Below are 22211 nucleotides of genomic sequence, written 5' to 3' on the forward strand. Positions count from 1 at the left end.
TGGTTTAATTCAAAAAGTTCATGAATTTTTGCTTATTTCTGGGTGAGCACAAAGGATGATCTCTCAAAAAAACGTGTTTTAAACACACAATTTGTGGTCGTATCAGGTCAGAAAATGGCTCGATTATCTCGTACCCAGATACCAATTTCAATTTTTTGATGAATTTTTATTCGTTTTTTACATCTGTAATTTTTTTAAGGACTGACGAAATTCATTACTGCAAATTATTGTACAAACATTGTAATGTACATTTAATTTTCTTCACTTAGTCAGATTTCATGCAAAGTATTGGAGTGGATTGCGATTTTTAATAATATATGCAAATTACATGTTTTTGCTCATATTTTGGGGATTTTTAACATTTTTCTCGATTCTGCATTTTCCTCAATTTTCATTTTTTAAGCCTTGACCACACTAAAACATAAATAGTGGTTTCACTGTATTAGATAAATAGGCATCATATTTTGTTTTGCATTAGTAGTGAATGTGAAGTAAAGCAAAAATGTTGGCTGTGGACTATGCGTTGTGGGCAGGGGCAGGACAGCAGATGATTAACCTTGCTCCTGGTATTTTTTAAGTTTCTATTTTCCAGGATTATCTTCAGAACTGATGAATCTCTGGCATAGAGCATAGTGGCAGGTTTGAAGTTTTTCAGAAGCTCTGCAAAAACTGGCATTGTGTCTAGTTAGATCTTTGCTGTGGGTTTGAGAGCTGCAGGATTTTAAGATGTTTCTCAGGGATGTAAAGGAGAATACAATGTGTTCTCCATATAGTTGGCTGTATGGATACACAAAAGAATACTGTCAGTTAGGTGCCACTCAGTCTGGATAAAAGTAATTCTGGCACCTTAAAATATAATGAAATGTTTATAGAACAGGTAAAAATTTGAAGGGTCGTTGAAAAATGGGAAGGATGAAAAATATTAGTATTCAGCGTGAGCAGCATTGGAATTAAATTGCAGAATCGATATTGTAGTTTTCCCTTTTCAATGTCATGTTCTACTATTTGAGGTAACATCCAGGGTTTTTCAGTTATGCCACACATTTATGAAATGCGGAAGAGCAATGAAATCTAACTGTAGTGGTCTTTGAGAGAACAGTTTCCTTTGAAAAAGAAAATAAGAGAAGAGAGGATGTTGGAATAGACTATTCAAGAAACTGCATGAGAAAGTGTAAATGCTGTGGACGTCACCATAATCATTGTCTGCCTGAGAATGAATTTTGTTCTTCTCACCACCATTTACAGAAGAAACTGAAAAGTTGGAAGTGAGTCCCAATTTACTGTGACATGTGTAAATTGTCTGCAGTAGGCAGGCATTTGTGTACCACTGTATTCATGATCCCAGTGTAAAAAAAAATTATTTGAAGGAATAAAGCAACCAGAAATTGGCTGCTTGCTATATTTCAAATAATCTAATCATAAGAGGCAGAGCTCAATTACCAGTATCTTATACAAATTAAAAGTACTAACAAATTTAGAGCTTTTGGAGATAACTTGAAGAATAGTATAATGTGGTACTGATGTGACAGGTATGTGGCTTGTACATGGTTCTGAAACACAGCAAAAGCCCAGCGTCAGCTTATTAATTCCTTTTGAATAAATTTTGTAGCCAATCCAACAGAAGAGGGAGGCATCATGGGAGAGTCCATTTATTGCAACTTGCCAGTAGCATGAATGAGACAAGTCCAGCAGTGTAACAATGCCTCTTATACAACAGACAAGGAGCATAACCTTTGGGACTTAGAGTGAGAATCCTAGTTGCAGCATATTACTGTGGTGGCTGTTCCATTGTTATGCTGTTTCCAGTGGCTCCAACATCTCATTGGTGTAGCTAACTTAGACATGGCAATAACAAAGTGTGATCTTACAGCAACAGGTAGGATGGAAAAAAATCTTAAAAAATGGCTGTCAAGACCAAACTAACCACAAAACCTTTTTGCAAGTCTGCTCTGAAGATGTCTTAGTCATAGCTTGGGAAAAAAATCACAGTAAATATTAGCTCTGTTAATAATGTAATAATCTGGCCTCTGATAATGTCAACACTGATGGAATCAGTTGTCAATGTGCAGTAACAGTGATCGTCACTATGTGAAGGGATACAAAACTTAATAGAAGATGTGTGTGTTTTCAATAATTTGTGTAAGAAGATAGCTCCCACATCATCTTAAATAGGTCAGATAAATTATGTGCTGTAACTTAGGTACAAATTTAGTTGAGTGTTTTAGAAGAATCTAAAGAAGACACTGAACCATAAAAGTATTACAGCTTCCACACAGACGACTCGGCATTAAACAGACTGAAAGTCCAGTATAGGTCAGAAAATTGATGAGTGTTAAATGACAAATACACTACTGGCCATTAAAATTGCTACACCACGAGGGTGATGTGCTGCAGACGCGAAATGTAACCAACTGGAAGAAGATGCTGCGATATGCAAATGATAGCTTTTCAGAGCATTCACACAAGGTTGGCGCTGATGGCGACACCTACAACGTGCTGGCATGAGGAAAGTTTCCAACCGATTTCTCATACACAAACAGAAGCTGACCAGCGTTGCCTGGTGAAACGTTGTTGTGATGCCTCGTGTAAGGAGGAGAAATGCGTACCATCACGTTTCCGACTTTGATAAAGGTCGGATTGTAGCTCGCGATTGCGGTTTATCATATCGCGACATTGCTGCTCGCGTTGGTAGAGATCCAATGACTGTTAGCAGAACATGGAATCGGTGGGTTCAGGAGGGTAATACGGAACGCCGTGCTGGGTCCCAACGGCCTCGTATCACTAGCAGTCGAGATGACAGGCATCTGATCCGCATGGCTGTAACGGATCGTGCAGCCATGTCTTGATCCCTGTATCAACAGATGGGGACGTTTGCAAGACAACAACCATCTGCACTAACAGTTCATCGACATTTGCAGCAGCATGTACTATCAGCTCGGAGACCATGGCTGCAGTTACCCTTGACACTGCATCACAAAAAGGAGTGCTTGCGATGGTGTACTCGGTGACGAACCTGGGTGCACGAACGTCAAAACGTCATTTTTTTTTTTGGACGAATCCAGGTTCTGTTTACAGAATCATGATGGTCGCATCCGTGTTTGGCGACATCATGGTGAACGCACGTTGGAAGCGTGTATTCATCATCGTCGTACTGGCGTATCACCCGGTGTGATGGTATGGGGTGCCATTGGTTACACGTCTTGGTCACCTCTTGTTCGTGGCACTTTGAACAGTGGACATTACATTTCAGATGTGTTACGACCCGTGGCTCTACCCTTCATTCGATCTCTGCAAAACCCTACATTTTAGCAGGATAATGCACGACCTCATGTTGCAGGTCATATACGGGCTTTTCTGGATACAGAAAATGTTCGACTGCTGCCCTGGCCAGCACATTCTCCAGATCTCTCACCAACTGGAAACGTCTGGTCAATGGTGGCAGAGCAACTGGCTCGTCACAATACGCCAGTCACTTCTCTTGAAAAACTGTGGTATCATGTTGAAGCTGCATGGGCAGCTGTACCTGTACACGCCATCCAAGCTCTGTTTGACTCAGCGCCCAGGCGTATCAAGGTCGTTATTATGGCCAGAGGTGGTTGTTCTGGGTACTGATTTCTCAGGATCGATGCACCCAAATTGGGTGAAAATGTAATCACATGTCAGTTCTAGTATAATATATTTGTCCAGGGAATACCCGTTTATCATCTGCATTTCTTCTTGGTGTAGCAATTTTAATGGCCAGTAGTGTATTTTGATTTTAAAAGAACAGTGTACATAGCATTAAACAGCTATTGCAGCAATGTCCTATTGAGAGATTGCTCCCAGGGCTGTAAGCATCTATAGTTTTTTTATGAGTTTTAAAATGTATGTACAGTTATGCTGATGAGTAATACAGGCATCAGTTATATGCATCAGTCAGTTGAGATGACTCTAGACACAACCCATGGATCCAGTACAAGCCTTGTCACGTACTGTGTGAAAATTGCAGCTGAATTAACTCTTAAATAATATACTGCAAATCATACTATTATTATACTGCTTTCAGTGTCTTCATCTGCTCCTAACTGTTGTCAATTTAAATTTTAATCATATGAAAGATAGATCATGTTACTTCCATGATATTGTGGAAACCATAATCAAGGCAGATAGTTTCTTGATATTTGAAAAGTTTTGTAGTAAAACCACCTGATGAAAATGTTAGTGTTGTAGGTAATGGGGTTTGTTAGTAGTTTTGTCAAGCAATTCACAGTAAATTAGCCTGGTGGAAGAATAAACAGGTAAAGAGGTAGTTTCAGATGTACCTTCAGGAAGGATGATGATAATCTTACATTATTAACAATCATATAATTGCAAAAACTTAAATTTCCTAGGAAACAGGGTTTATTGGTACATTGATAAAACTAGTCAGTCCATTGTCTAGCTACATATTTACTTTAACATAAATGGATGGATAATAATCTACTCACCAAGCGGCGGCAGGGAAACGCACGCACATGCACACACAAGGGATTTAACATTTACAAGCTGTTGGAGCCAGTGGCTCCTACTTCTGGCAGAAGAATTGAAGGTGGAAGGAAGAGGAGCGAAGGAAAAGCACTGGAGAGGTTCAAGGAAAGCCTCCAAATCGCGTCCGGTGTAGTCCCTAACAATCAGTCTTCCTTTCTGTCTCATCTTGCCCGGTAAGTCTCCACTGACCCAGGGTTCTGGGTAACTTTCCTGAACTGCACCCCTTCCTTAAACCTCTCCACTCCTCTTCTTTCACCCCCTCAACTCTTCTGCCAGAATAAATAGCCATTGGCTCCGAAAGCTGGTAAATGTTAAATCCTTTCTTGTGTGTGTGCGCGTTCCCCTTCTGCTGCTGCTGCTGCTGCTTGTTGAGTAATTTTTTATCTATCCATTTACATTATATTATTGATAATTGATTAGATAAAATCTGAAATAAGACTGATAAAAAGTAATGCACTAATATCACCTTTCACATGTATTAATAGGATGCTGGTTTAGTGCACTCTTTGACTAAATATTAATCGCACCAATTGCACTAACAGTTAAACATCTAGAGTTTGCACTTGGATGAATTTCTACTACACGCGGTCTATCATCTTTCGCTCAGCTGGCCTCCTCTGCCTGTAAAGGGGATCAAAGCAAAGACTAAAGTCTCTCTTTGCTTCCAAATCATAATGTAGCTCATACTGGAACTTACTGTCCTCTTCAACCTGTTCACACTACTATTACCAACTCTTCTCACTCCACTAGAACCCCAACTTTGATCTCTGTACTCTGCAAAGCTCTAGGACTCTTAGATTCCCTGGATCCCAAGTGGCTTCCAGAAATTTGGCATTTAGCCTTGTATTGCACCTAAAGATAAAATACTTGGAGTATAAAGAAGTGGAGGACACTGAAGGCTAGAACCAAGTGCTGCAGAAATAAGATACTGTACTCACATTCAGAACAACAATGGTTCAGATCCCTGTCTGGCTGGCAAGATCTAACTCTTTTCTGGTTTCCTTAAATCACTCGTAGCAAATGTTGAGATGGTTCCATACGAAGGGGTGTGGGCTATTACTTTCCCCAATCAGAACCTTTGCTCAATTTCTGGCAGTGGGATCTTAGATCCCAACTTCCTTCTTTCTTAAGGCTAGAACACTATACATTGTAGATAGTATTTCACGCACTACCAACAGTATACAGCAGTTGCTGTGGTACAGGTTCAGTTAACTTCATTTGTAGGGAACGAAGAAAGCCTCAAATTTAAGCAGCTTGACAACCACATAGTGAAAGTGGCCAAGACTTCTTATCTGTTAACATGTTCCTGTCATTATTACAGATCCACACACATACAGGAAAAATGCATGTAGATGACTAAGCACTGGATTCTATGTCTTATGTCTTATGAAAGAGCTGGAATTTAGGCTTGTCCATTATATAAGTCAATAGGCTGCAATTTGTGCAAAGTACAGTTCTTGAAATGGCAAAAGTGCTTTGGGGAATATTATTTGTTGTTTACATGAACATTGTGCCAGAGAGACCCATTGGCATGGAAGATGTATATGGCAAGATGATAGCCCTACTTTGTTTGTAACGGAGATAGGCAGGTATATAATATTATGAGAGTTCAAGTCTAAATCACATTTACATGATTGAGAAATCTTTCATTTCTTAAAGATTGTTGTTTATATACCAAGACAGTAGCAGTTCAGGGGTGTGGTGCCAGATTTGTAATCACAGATCAGTTAATGTGATAGTAATGTGAGGTCTCGCATATCTGACACAAGAATCTGTACTGCGACAGATCCATTCTTTTCGTGGAAATCTTTTGTGCTGGTTTAGACAACAAATATTTGAGGTTCAGTGTAAAGTCTGCTGTCTCCATTAAAATTGTACATTGTTTAAGAAATATGAGAACAAGAGAGATTTGGACATATATGTAGACTTACAAACACTGAATTGTAACATTGTGGTTGTGTTGTTATACTCTGTGTACAATCTGTCATTCTCTTAAATAGTTTCTGGTTGCCATTCTCAAAGTTAATTGCTTTTGTTTCCTCTGGTATTAATTTTCTGGTAGGCAGTTGCTGCTTCATGTTCATTGATGGAGACAGTAGTACTAGCTGTAAACCAGTAAAAATTAAATACTGGTTTCTCCAAGCTGTTATTCATATTTTCTGTGAATTTAGAGCTTCCATCTATCTAAAACAAGGATTTTAAACTTTCAATATCTGTTCAGCCTTTCAGCAATAAGATGAACATTATGATTAAAAGTGTGATCTGTTGGTGTAGACAATAAATAACCCATAGAAGGAAACTACAAGAGCCTCTTAGACATCCAAGGAATTACTCGTTATGTGCTCAGGGATTATCTTTATGACTAATTGTTTTGTTAATTGACTACTTGCAGCCTTTATGTGAAAAAGGTAGAGCATGGAAAAAAAGTTAACTTCATCATACAAGATAGTGCTGAAAGTGGGTTGTAGGGAATGGAGGAAGAAAGATCCACTAAGTGCATAGGCTTAGTGAAATGACATGGAAAGAGCAAACTCTGCCTTCCTGATACTTAAGTATTGTTTGATCATTAATTAAGTATAATCCAGAGATTTTGCAACAGTCAGCCAGAAGTTAAAAAAAGAACTTAGACTGCCCACTATGAGAGGAAGTGACAGTTTTTCAACTAATATTGTCAGATGGTGATAACCATGAACACAATTGTTTTTCCTCAGGTATCACATCAGGTACAACACAGATGCCTGAACTGAATCAGTACTGATAAATGGAACAACAGTAACATACCAACTAATAACCACCTAAAAAGTTTCCAGTTATTGCCAGTCCAGAGACAGTTACGCTCATATTTTGGGAAGACCTGTGATCAAGCCACATTTTCTAAAGAGTATGTCAGTGAAAACTGCTCTCTAATGGTACACTTTCGGAATGATATTCCTTCCACCAATGCAAACAAAATGTCCCAAAAGACTCCAAGTTGACTTTTCAACACAGTGCTTCCATTCACCAGACAATATTAATTTGTAGTTCTTCCATAAAAACAGGTCTAAATTTGTCACATTTCCAACTCATATCATCCCCCCCCCCCTCTCTCTCTCTCTCTCTCTCTCTCTCTCTCTCTCTCTCTCTCTCTCTCTCTCTCTCTCTCTCTTCTTTTTTTGCCCCTAACACACTCCTCCATAGATGCACACACTTGGTGACCAATTATTTCCCATATGATATTGCAGTGCAGCAACTGCAACCGTTACTAACACATTCAGGTGAATTCACAATTGCAAATAATGACTACCATCAGCTGTAGAATACCGATAGACGTATGGTTCATGACATGTGGAAGTTTGGGTCTGGCCATGAGTTGTGCACTGATAGCCAAATGGTAAGGTGACCGCTCACGATAAGTGGGAAATCTGGACTCTAGTCCTGGTCTGGCACAAATTTTCATTATCGTCATTTCATTCTACAGCTGATGGTACTCTCGGAAGTGTGGCATGAGTGTTGTGATAAATGTTGCAGGAAACTTGTGTTGAAAAAGTACAATTTTATTTGTTGATAAATTGTCAGCTTGAAAGGAAGACTTGGTGCTTTACTGGGGCCTTATTGGAACTGGTATGTTCATACTTTACTTGAGCCTGTGAACCAGCTTTCTCAGCTAGGTGCACAGGGGCTTAAATGTGACAAGAAAGTGAAACATCATGCTGTTGAGGTTTTTTCACATACAGTTTCACCTCTGTCAGCATTTCATGTGCCAAAAACAAAAACATCCAATGACAGAGGAGATTAAGTCCTGAACCATTGTATTTGTAGATATTTACCATTATACTAGTCAAGAGCAGCAGTGAACACATTTATTTTTACAAAACAGTTTATTGCAGTCAGATAGTAACATAAAATGTTAAATTGCTAATCTGGCAAGTCATTTTCAATACCCTGTCGTTGTTCTTTGGCCTAAGCTGCAGGGGATCAGCATTGGTACAAAGCTCTCAAACTTCATGGGCTGCTGAAAATGACTTTATCAGTTGAAACTGATTTAGATGTCAGAACTTAAACATGATGTGCACAGTAGGTCATCCAGTCAGAATACTACAGAAATGTATGGTTGGGCGCAGTCCCATCCAGCTTGGTGTAAGCATCATGTGGGCACAGTATTTGCAACACATTAAACAGAATATTGCTATAGAGGGAATGAGCTGATACAGTAATAAGAAATCACAGGTATAAGACAGACAGGTAGGTAATTAAACTGAAGTTGTTCTCTTACAGTATTTACTGTTTGTTGTCATCTCTCTTTTATAGTAAGTTATCAGTATTAGTTAAGATTCTTCTCATAGCATGATGAGTAGTTAATGTCCAGTTCTACTGAACAGATTTTAGACAAACTGACATTTCAGAATCCTCCACAGCTATGCTACTACTTTAAATTTGAAGTTTGTATGCGTAGTGCTGTTATTTTATTGTATCCTAGTCAACCCAAAGTTTTGCTCACCATGTATTCAGCATAAAGCCATTAGCCATTGCCATGCAGTTATATTAAGAGTATTGTAGACCTTTATCACAGCTTCGGGAACTATTTGCAGTCAGAATGTGTTAACAGGTGTAAGTCAATCTGTGCTCCAAATGAAGTGAAAAATCTTTGACCATCGGATTCTAATGATGATATGAAATCATTTAGTGAGTGTTCATTACCTATTACACAGTAGGTTAAGTATGCTGCTAAGTGTCAGCAAATGTACCATAACTTGATCAATTAATCAATCAATAATGCCACCTATACTCCTAAATTTAGAAGAATTAGTTATTACTGTACTTTGGATGTGTGATATTGTAGTTTGTAAATAGCAACCTATTGAAGACAATTTCACTTCCAAAAGTGGACTCCTGTCTCCTCCTGGGTGGTAGCTGTTACATATATTCACTGTGATGCAAGTTCTTTATTTTTATTTATTTATTTATCTCTCGTTCCAGTGATCCATGTTGTGACACTATCACAGGATATAGAACGTGTCAATTTTACAATATTTTGACCAGAATTTATGGCAATACATAAAACAAAACAAAAACAGTAAACAGCAACTTAGGTCCCACTACATAAAATACATTTTAGAGATAGATAAAGATTACAAAATAAGTGTTACAGAGAAATAAATATTGCAAAATATATGTTTACAATAAAAATATTCAGTATTACAAATACAAATTTGGGCATACATTTGCAATTAACAATACAAGAAATGTTAAGCACTGTAGTTCAGGAACTCTTCTATTGTATAAAATGATCCTTGCAATAGGAACTGCCTTAAGGTTTTTTTAAACAAGAAATCATCATTTACCAAACACTTAATTATTGAAGGGAGGGTGTTAAAAATCTTACAGCCACTGAAATGGACTCCTTTCTGCACCATACTTAGATTTGGCTGTTCATAGTGGATATCATGTTTCCTTCTAGTATTGTGACTGTGATATGCGCTATTCAGCTTAAAGATGGAGTTTTCTTTCCTTATGAAGCACATCAACAAGAATATATATTCCGCAGTGGGTGTAAGTATTTCAAGCTTCTTAAAAAGATTCCTGCATGTGGCTCTAGGATGGACTCCACATATGATCCTTATGGCTCTTTTTTGTACACACAGTACTTTTTTAGCCAGTGGCTGATTTCCCCAAAATATAATTCCAAATGCCATAATTGCATGAAAGTAACCATAATATGCTGACTTCATGGTTTCCATATTTCTATAAGAAGAAACAATGCACAATGTGTATGTTGCTGAACTTAGTCTTTTGCATAGATCCACGATGTGGTTTGACCAATTCAGTTTGCTATCAATATGCAAGCCTAGGTATTTTGAGGAATCTACCCTGGTTATTGTCTACTCACCTATTTTTACTACTATTTCCTCATTTTGGATGTTTTGTGGAACTGAATGTAGTTTGTTTCAGTAATTTAAAGAAAGACCATTAATGTTGAACCAGTTCACCGTTTTAATTAAAAACCTTATTTGCTGTTACCTCAAGTTTATCTACTGAATTATCAATAAGTAGTGTAGTGTCATCCGTGAAAATGGTGAATCTACAATATTCCATAGAGAGAGGAAGATCATTTATAAATATAATAAAAAGTAGGGGGCCCAGAACTGAGTCCTGCTGCACTCCACATGTGATAGTACCCCATTCTGAAGATAATGGGACACCATCGTGACTACTACAATTTTTTGTTTCCTGTTTGACAGATATGAGTCAAGCCATTTCCCTGCTGCACCACTTATACCGAAATGTGTAGCTTTTTGTAAAAGAATTTGGTGATTTACACAGTCAAAAGCTTTTGTTATGTCACAAAATATGCCAATCACTTTCAGTTTTTGTTGATAGATTCCAAGAGTTTGCCAGTAAATGCAAATATTGCATCTTCTGTTGACAAACCTTTTTGAAATCCAAACTGACTTTTGCTGAAGTTATTGTGTTCACTGAGATGCTCAACTATCCTGGCATGCATTAGTTTCTCTAAAACCTTTGAAAAGCTTATCAGTGGTGATATTGGCCTATAGTTAGCAGTATCCGTCTTATCCCCCTTCTTATACAGCGGTTGTACAACTGCATACTTAAGCCTCTCAGGAACTATTCCTTGCTTAAGTGACGCATCAAAAATGTGGCAAAGGACTTCACTTACATGGCTGGAGCAGTATTTTAATAATTTGTTAGAAATGTTGTCAATTCTAGCAGAATTTTTACTTTGCAGGGATTTAATAACTCTTTCAATTTCTTGAACAGTGACTGTTTTTACCTTCATGTGTTGTACTGAACCAGGTACTCTAGCTTTCAAAACTTTGATGGCTTGCTTCATGGACCCTTGTAAACCTATTTTTTTTGTTAGTGTTAAAAAATTGTTGTTGAATGTGTCTGTAACTGGTTTTGGATCACTAACAAGATTACCCTAACTTTTGATTTGTATAATTTCACTACAAACTGCATTTTTCAATAGTTGTCAAGGACTTATGACAATAGCTGTGTACAAAAAAAAAAATTAAGAGTTTTGAAAAAAGATCCTGTCTATGGAGCAAAGTGGTTGCTGTGTATAATAAAATTATTTTTATTTCTTGTAGACACAATAACAGAAAATGTTTTCAAGTTGTATAGTTTTGGTTTTACCTTGGTTATCTGGAAACTAAAAGTTTGTCAGCACAGTCATACTAAATATTAGGGGCTCAAATGAGATTTGCACACTGTATAAAAATAAGCATATAACAGACTTAATTCACTTGTAAATAGTTATTTCCAATTCAACACAGTTTTATGGAATATGCTGATAAATGTACTCTGTAATTCTATTCACTGAGCTGAGGGTGGGGCTAGCCAACTTTTTATCCAGTGAAATAATTCAGAAACAGGCAAAGCAACCTTAAATGCCAATGATTCTATGCCAACAGCTAACATCACTTTGCACGGTGTGCTTCGGTGAGATTTTTGCTAAATTCGTCATAAAGATGAGCAGTATCTTGCTCTGGTCAAATTTTCGGAGACACTCTTTGGTTGATGCAGTACTTTTTTAACTCCATCAAAGATGATCTGTTTTGCATTCAGCACATGCCTTTGGCCTACATGTATAGTCAACAGTTGCCAACGAGTTGGATTGAAATTCTGTATTCTAATGAAGTTTGTAAGGCTCATCCCACTAAAAGTACACTATACTTTCAAATTACAGTACCCTGTGTCAGAGAGGCAAAAATCATATGGCATTAACTGTTTGTGGACAGTGTTGCACTTCATATATATATATATAGATGAGGTGACTTACCGAACGAAAGCGCTGGCAGGTCGATAGACACACAAACATACACACAAAATTCTAGCTTTCGCAACCAATGGTTGCCTCATCAGGAAAGAGGGAAGGAGAGGGAAAGACGAAAGGATGTGGGTTTTAAGGGAGAGGGTAAGGAGTCATTCCAATCCCTGGAGCGGAAAGACTTACCTTGGGGGGGAAAAAGGACAGGTATACACTCTCTCGCGCGCGCGCACACACACACACACACACACACACACACACACACACACACACACACACACACACACACATCCATCCACACATACAGACACAAGCAGACATATTTAAAGACCTCTCCTTCCCTCTTTGCTGATGAGGCAACCGTTGGTTGCGAAAGCTAGAATTTTGTTTGTATGTTTGTGTGTCTATCGACCTGCCAGCACTTTCGTTCGGTAAGTCACCTCATCTTTGTTTTTATATATATTTTTTCCCACGTGGAATGTTTCCAAATACCAATATTTTGTAGAAATAACAATTTTCATATGTCAGTATTATAAAGTTGATAAAATGATGTCTGTGTATTTCTCCAAAATATTAGGCTGTCTATGTGCTTTTATGGGTACTGAATGTAAGTGATAATTATTTAACACATGCTGTCAAACTTAATGAAATGAAGATTCATTAAGTACTTCAGATATTGCTATGTGACCACAAGTATCCAGACACTCATATGTAATACAGAATTGATCACTGTATCATGACAGCAGACTTGCCGTTAAAAATTTAGGTGGGGAGTATTTCCTTGTTTGTAGAGAAGCAGTAAAAGTGGGATGGGTCTGGCAGCAGAGTTCAGTGACTTAGAATGTTGACTTGTCATTGGATGTCATAGAAGTAATAAATCTGTCAGGAACCTTCCAACCATTATAAAGCTGTCCAAGTCTACTGTTAGTAATATGATTGCAGAGACACGAAGGAACAACACTGTTAGGCCCAGACAGGCATCCGTAATGTGCTGATGACAGGGACCGTCAAGCAATGTGTGATTGTGAGAGAGGAAGCGGGAGAGAGAGAGAGAGAGAGAGAGAGAGAGAGAATGCACAGCATGAAGTCAACAGAAGCAATTACTCTCAACTTCCAAAGTGCCACCAGCTAGTACAGTGACTGTGTGTAGAGGGTTAAAAAGAATGGGATACAGTGGTCAAGCAGCTCTTCACAAGCTGCACATTTCTGTAGTTAGTGCATAGCAACACTTGAGGTGATGTAAGGAGTGACTTCACTTGACAGTGGATGACCCAAAATGAATGATTTAGAGTGATGAATTGTGCTGTACCTTGCAGCAATGTGATGGAGAAGATTTAGTAACCTGCCCAAGTGTGTTGTGCCAACGGTGAAGTATGAGGGAAGTGGTGCTTTGGTATGGGGGTGTTTTTTATGTTAGGGTGTGTTTCCTTCATTGTGCTGTAAAAAGTGCTATATGTAGAAGGATATTAACACACTTCAGTGTCGTGTACTGTGAACAGTAAGGGAACAGTTCAGAGTCAATGGTTGATGGTAATGGAGATGATGATGCACCCTTCGGTTAAGCAGGCTCTGTGCAGACATCTATTTAAGGATCTAGGGATCCTCACAGTAACCTCACAGTATATTTATTCACTTATGAAATGTCAAACTTAATGTCCATGAACCATGGACCTTGCCGTTGGTGGGGAGGCTTGCGTGCCTCAGCGATACAGATAGCCGTACAATAGGTGCAACCACAACGGAGGGGTATCTGTTGAGAGGCCAGACAAACGTGTGGTTCCTGAAGAGGGACAGCAGCCTTTTCAGTAGTTGCAAGGGCAACAGTTTGGATGATTGACTGATCTGGCCTTGTAACAATAACCAAAACGACCTTGCTGTGCTGGTACTGCGAACGGCTGAAAGCAAGGGGAAACTACAGCCGTAATATTTCCTGATGGCATGCAGCTTTACTGTATGATTAAATGATGATGGCATCCTCTTTGGTAAAATATTCCAGAGGTAAAATACTCCCCCATTTGGATCTCCGGGCGGGGACTACTCAAGAGGATGTCGTTATCAGGAGAAAGAAAACTGGCGTTCTACGGATCGGAGCGTGGAATGTCAGACCCCGTAATCGGGCAGGTAGGTTAGAAAATTTAAAAAGGGAAATGGATAAGTTAAAGTTAGATATAGTTCGGTGGCAGGAGGAACAAGACTTCTGGTCAGGTGACTACAGGGTTATAAACACAAAATCAAATAGGGGTAATGCAGGAGTAGGTTTAATAATGAATAGGAAAATAGGAATGCGGGAAAGCTACTACAAACAGCATAGTGAAGCATTATTGTGGCCAAAATAGATACGAAGCCCACACCCACTACAGTAGTACAAGTTTATATGCCAACTAGCTCTGCAGATGACGAAGAAATTGAAGAAATGTATGATGAAATAAAAGAAATTATTCAGATTGTGAAGGGAGACGAAAATTTAATAGTCATGGGTGACTGGAATTCGAGTGTAGGAAAAGGGAAAGAAGGAAACATAGTAGGTGAATATGGATTGGGGCTAAGAAATGAAAGAGGAAGCCGCTTGGTAGAATTTTGCACCGAGCACAACATAATCATAGCTAACACTTGGTTTAAGAATCATGAAAGAAGGTTGTATACATGGAAGAACCCTGGAGATACTAAAAGGTATCAGATAGATTATATAATGGTAAGACAGAGATTTAGGAACCAGGTTTTAAATTGTAAGACATTTCCAGGGGCAGATGTGGACTCTGACCACAATCTATTGGTTATGACCTGTAGATTAAAACTGAAGAAAGTGCAAAAAGGTGGGAATTTAAGGAGATGGGACCTGGATAAACTGAAAGAACCAGAGATTGTACAGAGTTTCAGGGAGAGCATAAGGGAACAATTGACAGGAATGGGGGAAATAAATACAGTAGAAGAAGAATGGGTAGCTTTGAGGGATGAAGTAGCGAAGGCAGCAGAGGATCAAGTAGGTAAAAAGACGAAGGCTAGTAGAAATCCTTGGGTAACAGAAGAAATATTGAATTTAATTGATGAAAGGAGAAAATATAAAAATGCAGTAAATGAAGCAGGCAAAAAGGAATACAAACGTCTCAAAAAATGAGATCTACAGGAAGTGCAAAATGGCTAAGCAGGGATGGCTAGAGGACAAATGTAAGGATGTAGAGGCCTATCTCACTAGGGGTAAGATAGATACCGCCTACAGGAAAATTAAAGAGACCTTTGGAGATAAGAGAACGACTTGTATGAATATCAAGAGCTCAGATGGAAACCCAGTTCTAAGCAAAGAAGGGAAAGCAGAAAGGTGGAAGGAGTATATAGAGGGTCTATACAAGGGCGATGTAATTGAGGACAATATTATGGAAATGGAAGAGGATGTAGATGAAGATGAAATGGGAGATATGATACTGCGTGAAGAGTTTGACAGTGCACTGAAAGACCTGAGTCGAAACAAGGCCCCGGGAGTAGACAACATTCCATTGGAACTACTGACGGCCTTGGGAGAGCCAGTCCTGACAAAACTCTACCATCTGGTGAGCAAGATGTATGAAACAGGCGAAATACCCTCAGACTTCAAGAAGAATATAATAATTCAAATCCCAAAGAAAGCAGGTGTTGACAGATGTGAAAATTACCGAACTATCAGTTTAATAAGTCACAGCTGCAAAATACTAACACGAATTCTTTACAGACGAATGGAAAAACTAGTAGAAGCCGACCTCGGGGAAGATCAGTTTGGATTCCGTAGAAACACTGGAACACGTGAGGCAATACTGACCTTACAACTTATCTTAGAAGAAAGATTAAGGAAAGGCAAACCTACATTTTAGCATTTGTAGACTTAGAGAAAGCTTTTGACAATGTTGACTGGAATACTCTCTTTCAAATTCTAAAGGTGGCAGGGGTAAAATACAGGGAGCGAAAGGCTATTTACAATTTGTACAGAAACCAGATGGCAGTTATGAGTCGAGGGACATGAAAGGGAAGCAGTGGTTGGGAAGGGAGTAAGACAGGGTTGTAGCCTCTCCCCGATGTTGTTCAATCTGTATATTGAGCAAGCAGTAAAGGAAACAAAAGAAAAATTCGGAGTAGGTATTAAAATTCATGGAGAAGAAATAAAAACTTTGAGGTTCGCCGATGACATTGTAATTCTGTCAGAGACAGCAAAGGACTTGGAAGAGCAGTTGAATGGAATGGACAGTGTCTTGAAAGGAGGATATAAGATGAACATCAACAAAAGCAAAACAAGGATAATGGAATGTAGTCTAATTAAGTCGGGTGATGCTGAGGAATTAGATTAGGAAATGAGACACTTAAAGTAGTAAAGGAGTTTTGCTATTTGGGGAGCAAAATAACTGATGATGGTCGAAGTAGAGAGGATATAAAATGTAGACTGGCAATGGCAAGGAAAGCGTTTCTGAAGAAGAGAAATTTGTTAACATCGGGTATAGATTTAAGTGTCAGGAAGTCATTTCTGAAAGTATTTGTATGGAGTGTAGCCATGTATGGAAGTGAAACATGGACGATAAATAGTTTGGACAAGAAGAGAATAGAAGCTTTCGAAATGTGGTGCTACAGAAGAATGCTGAAGATTAGATGGGTAGATCACATAACTAATGAGGAAGTATTGAATAGGATTGGGGAGAAGAGAAGTTTGTGGCGCAACTTGACCAAAAGAAGGGATCGGTTGGTAGGACATGTTCTGAGGCATCAAGGGATCACCAATTTAGTATTGGAGGGCAGCGTGGAGGGTAAAAATCGTAGAGGGAGACCAAGAGATGAATACACTAAGCAGATTCAGAAGGATGTAGGTTGCAGTAGGTACTGGGAGATGAAAAAGCTTGCACGGGATAGAGTAGCATGGAGAGCTGCATCAAACCAGTCTCAGGACTGAAGACCACAACAACATGAAATTTGTTGTTAATAATCCAACCCAGTTCAAAAGTAATAGCAGTGTGCATAGCTATAACACCAGGAGAAAGGATGATCTTCACTATGCAGGGTTAAATCTGACTTTGGCACAGAAAGGGGTAAACTATGCTGCCACAGAAGTCTTTGGTCACCTACCAAACAGCATCAAAAGCCTGACTGATAGTCAACTACCATTTAAAAATAAATTAAAAGAATTTCTAGATGACAACTCCTTCTACTCATTGGCTGAATTTTTAGATATAAATTAAGGGGGAAAAAAACTTAAAAATTAGTGTCGTGCAATATTTTGTGTAATGTAATATCTTGTACAGACATCTTTTTATTAACCTGACATGTTCTACATCATTACGAAGTGTCATATTCATGATCTATGGATCAAGTATTAATCTAATCTAGGTAATGGTTTGTGGACACTTCCAATCCTGAAATGGAGTGAGAGCCCCACCCCGAACCCCATGGAACACCACTGGGATAAGTTAGAATGTCAACTTTACTCCAGACCATAGCGCCGAACATTACAACTCGCTTTAGTTTCGACTCTTGAGGAAGAATACACTGCAGTTCCTCCAATTATTCAGATGCCTCATTGAAAAAGACCCCAGCAGAGTTCTAGCTGTCATAAAGGTGAAGGGTTGACACATACCGTATTAATTTCCACTAATAGGTATACAGATATTTTTGATCAGATAGTGTACATGGTAAGCACTTATTATTTTTGTATGAATTCTCCTTGACTTCTTGGCAGGCTAGGTATTACACATATACAGTAATACTATTCCCATCCATCTTTGCCGATGCCTCTTCTTGTGTGCCCCAGCATCCCGAGATCTTTTTGTGAAGAGACGTTCCGTAGCGGTACAATGAAATTATACAACAGTTAATACTCTCATTGTCTGTTTATTGGTATTTGTGAAAAAGAAAAGAAACACACTCATAATCTCATGCACCATCAAACTTCGTGTAGCATTTTATGTGTGTAATGGACTTCTCTGTTTCGCGAACCATTTCAATGAATTCATTACAGCGTTGCTTGGCAACGTAATCAACATCGTCATACGTGTGTCTATTAAAACTGATCCTCAGTATTTTAAATAACCTTTTGTTTAATTATTGTCCAAATCAGCACTTGGTTCAAAATTAATTTGAGCTTTGTGGATTAAATCAAAGCATATTTGTAACTATTGTCCACAATTTACTGAACAACCTGATCTCGCACTGGTATGTAACTTATTTCAAATCTAGTGCGCAGTTTTCAGTATTTCCCTGATGAGCCAAACAACTCTTTTACAATGATGTGATATCATGTAAAAATCTAATTGGAATCGGATTTATCTCTATCCGATTCAGAATCATAAAATAAAATTCGTGCACCGGCAAGTGAACTATACACGCGCACTTTCGCACTTTAAGTATGTCATCATCTCGGAATAAAAGCTGCCCATAAATACACTCTCCTTTTCATTCATAGAAAAACCAAAATAACTTTATATTAAATATTTTCCATTCAGAATAGACTTGGCGAGTTTATATTTCATAATCGAAAAACTTTTATCGCCTGAGAGAAACTATTAATTTGCCAAAACGGATTTAGATCACAATTGATGCGTGTCTGGACGATGACGTCACAAATCGATACTTGCTTGACATGAACGCAATACATGTCCTAAAAGTACCGTCCATAAAGTAATATACTGATTTTTGCATCAAATTTGCTACTCCTTGTATCGCTACACATCACTTTATATAATTGATTTGGTTAATCTCCTACTTGTCTGAAGTCGACTGTTTATTCAGAACCTTGTAGTGTGGTAAGCTTGAATTTTTGCCTTTCAGTTGATTAGTCACTGAGTCTGACATAAGCTAATCAGCTGATGATGTGATGTAATGTGTGGAGTCATTTTATACAGAAATTAGAACTAATGCTCTATGTAGAATTTGTGATAAAATTCTTTAAAACTTTGTATAACAGCACCACTGGGTAAATGATTTAGTCACCCTCTTTTACAATAGAGGGAGAAATGAACATTCTGTGGGGAAGAATTCTGTTCTAAAAATGTGCATTAAATATCCTTTATACACCTTCCATTTTTTTTAAAGAGTGAAACTATTCATGGGTTGACAGTTTTTTGTTTGTAAATTGACAGCACTTCTGAATATTATTCCCTTGAGCCTCACCGAACTAAGATACTGAAGTAACTTCAAAAAATGTTAATGTTGCAAATTCCTTACAGTATTTTCTATTTAGAACTATTTTCTATGATATGTATAATTAGCTAGCTTTGATTTTTTAAATTTAAAAGTAATAAGTGTTGAAAAGTGTTTTATTAAAATTAAACAAATTTCTTGACAACTTTAGTCTGAGTCAACAATGACAGAGCTTTCATAAAACAAAATCAACAAGTTTTGTGTTTCAAAACCTAATAACTTTTTTAAATAAGTACCATTCTTTATGATATATCAAAACTACGAAATAACAAAAATTTTAATTTTGTACATCAGAGATATCAGTAGCACTCAAACAATTTATCCAAAAGTCAAAATACCAATAGTATTTCATTATGTTGTTATCTGTAGTTCCTCAAACCTTCCTTAACATGTTGACTGCCGCATGCATAGTGATGGGTGCTTCACCGCCAGGTCAGGACTATTGCATTAGGTGTGATGTTCAACAGAGGCCACCAGCAGCCTTGTGGCAGTCAATGTGTTGAATAAGTCTCAAAAGTAAGGCTTAGATGGTGTTCGTTACCTCATGATGGACCAGCATCTGTACTTTAAACTACTTGGCTTGCCACAGATTGTGAAAAATACCATTGTTGAGTCAGTGCACTACCCTAATTAATGGAAAAAGTTAGCATTAGCACTATATGCCATTATACTGTGAAGTTCCAACTGTCAATATATTATTTATTATGTATGCCATTGATATGAAATGGTTTATTTTTTTCTGTAGAAGTGTTACACAAAGCAGTCTCATACACATTTCTTGCCATTACTATTTCTGACTTACTCTTTTGATCAGCATACTTATTTATGTTGAGAATGTTGAAAAATTGCTGTCATTACTCTCCAGGTACTTCTCTTGGCAGTGACAGTTTAGAGTGCACTGTCAGACTGCTTGACAGGACACATCCATTTGCAGGGCTCAGAGGTTGTGCTTCGCTAGGAGAGGAAAGATGTCAATTTAAAGCGTTATCGGTGCTGTTACTTGTACCTGTTGAACTTTTCCAAATCATAAGAGTACTAAAGTATGTCGTTGTTTCGTGATATTTGACTACATAGCACACTGATGCTATGGTAGATGGTTTGTGAACTTTCTGTCCACGATAATGTATTGTATACCAATTTGCAGATCATTCTGAGTTAATGTTCACCTTTTTGCATTTTTTATGCTTGTTTCTGCAGAAATAATTTCCATGTGAGCTGGCACAATATATAAATAAATTGTGCAAATACCATTACTACAGATTAGATTTAGTTCTGCTGAAACTTCTACTGGTCTAATCGTATTCCTTGTCGAAGTGGGCTACATTAGAATAAGCAAGTACCTCTTTTCGCAGTCAAAGTTACCGAGCAGGACAGAGCATGGATTTACCAGCAAGAATGGCCTGTCCTGTTTACTCCTTGGTCACTCCCAAATGGAATTGTTTGGTGTTTGGCTCAGATTTGTTCTTCATATATCTAAAATTGTGCTTGTCAAAAGGAAACTATAGGCAATATGCAAACATACTGACTTTGTACTAGATTGAATTATTGTAATTTTAATCAGTAGAAATGAAGTGGAATTTATTTTACAAGCTTCCATTCGTCCTTTATCAATAAGTGATATTTACTGATGCTTACAAATGGTGTAGTTAACAGTGAAATGTAGGTATAAAGCTTTATCGTTCTCATTAATTGTAAACAGCCAGTCATAAATTTTGTAGCAATATTGAGAGCTTGTGTGTAATGAAGAGTGAGTCCGTAATACCCACTCCAGTTAAATCTGTTGTTTGATTTAGGAGCTCATCGTCCCCCCCCCCCCCCCCCCTTTCCAATCAACTGTGTGTACTGGTTAAAAAGAAGATTCTTCCTTAGCTACTAAAATTTTCTGTAGCATTACTTTTTATTGAAATATCTCATTATTATTGAGCTGGCTGTTACTTGTTATGAATGAAAGTCGGTTGTACGTTCAAAACTAAAATGCCAATTTTATTGCATCTTGAAATGATTGAACTACACAGAAAATTTGTTGTCAAATAGCAAGTGTGTGTTTCTACAGCCACATCGAGGTTTTTATTGCCATAGCCATTGTTTTAAACTATCTTTCTTTACGTGATCTCTGGAACATCTTACAGGTCGAATTGACGTTGAAGAACTGATCAAAGCATTTAAAGAATTGGGTGTCGAGATAGAGGCAAAAGAAGCCACCAAATTATTACAAAGGTATTAATTTGTTAAAAATGCTTAATTTCTTTCCCACAGTCTTAATTGTGATCTACGCTTAATTTTACATTATATTGCACGTTCAGTCTCTCTCTCTCTCTCTCTCTCTCTCTCTCTCTCTCTCTCTCTCTCTCTCTCTCTCTCTCTCTTTCTTTCTAGACTCCCCACCCTCCTCCCCCCTCTTCTCTTTTTCTCCGTCTCATGGCTGAAAGTATTGTTCTTCTTCGTCTTTCTTTTCTATCCACTTGAATTATGTAACTATGGTCTTATTAAGAACTTATGCATGATGCCGAGATTAATATTAAGTGCTATGTAAAGTATTGAACAGTAAGAAACAAAAATCTTCTTGCATGCATAATTGGCACTAATTAAAGAAAAATGAATGGAATTGTTAGTTCTTAGTGCAGAAAGATTGAGTAATGTAATTTCCATTGATACTTCAAGTTAATGACTTCATGGGGAATACTGGCTACGCAAAATTAATGAAAGGTTATTACCAATATATTTTATGTAATAATAATTATTATAATATGAAAGGTATAAATGCTTGTTATAATCTTAGTTAGCAGAA

General features: G+C 37.9%; 1 protein-coding gene across 1 annotated transcript in view; it reads left to right on the top strand.

Moving 5' to 3' along the window:
- Positions 1–22211, top strand: part of LOC126480870 (calcium-binding mitochondrial carrier protein SCaMC-2) — a 232720-nt gene that overhangs the window by 35438 nt on the left and 175071 nt on the right. The window contains exon 3 of the mRNA XM_050104249.1: positions 21553–21640. Coding sequence (XP_049960206.1) covers positions 21553–21640 — 88 coding nt within the window. The remainder of the gene's footprint in view (positions 1–21552; positions 21641–22211) is intronic.

The sequence above is a fragment of the Schistocerca serialis genome, chromosome 5, assembly GCF_023864345.2.
Source record: "Schistocerca serialis cubense isolate TAMUIC-IGC-003099 chromosome 5, iqSchSeri2.2, whole genome shotgun sequence".
In the NCBI taxonomy this organism is placed as follows: domain Eukaryota; kingdom Metazoa; phylum Arthropoda; class Insecta; order Orthoptera; family Acrididae; genus Schistocerca; species Schistocerca serialis.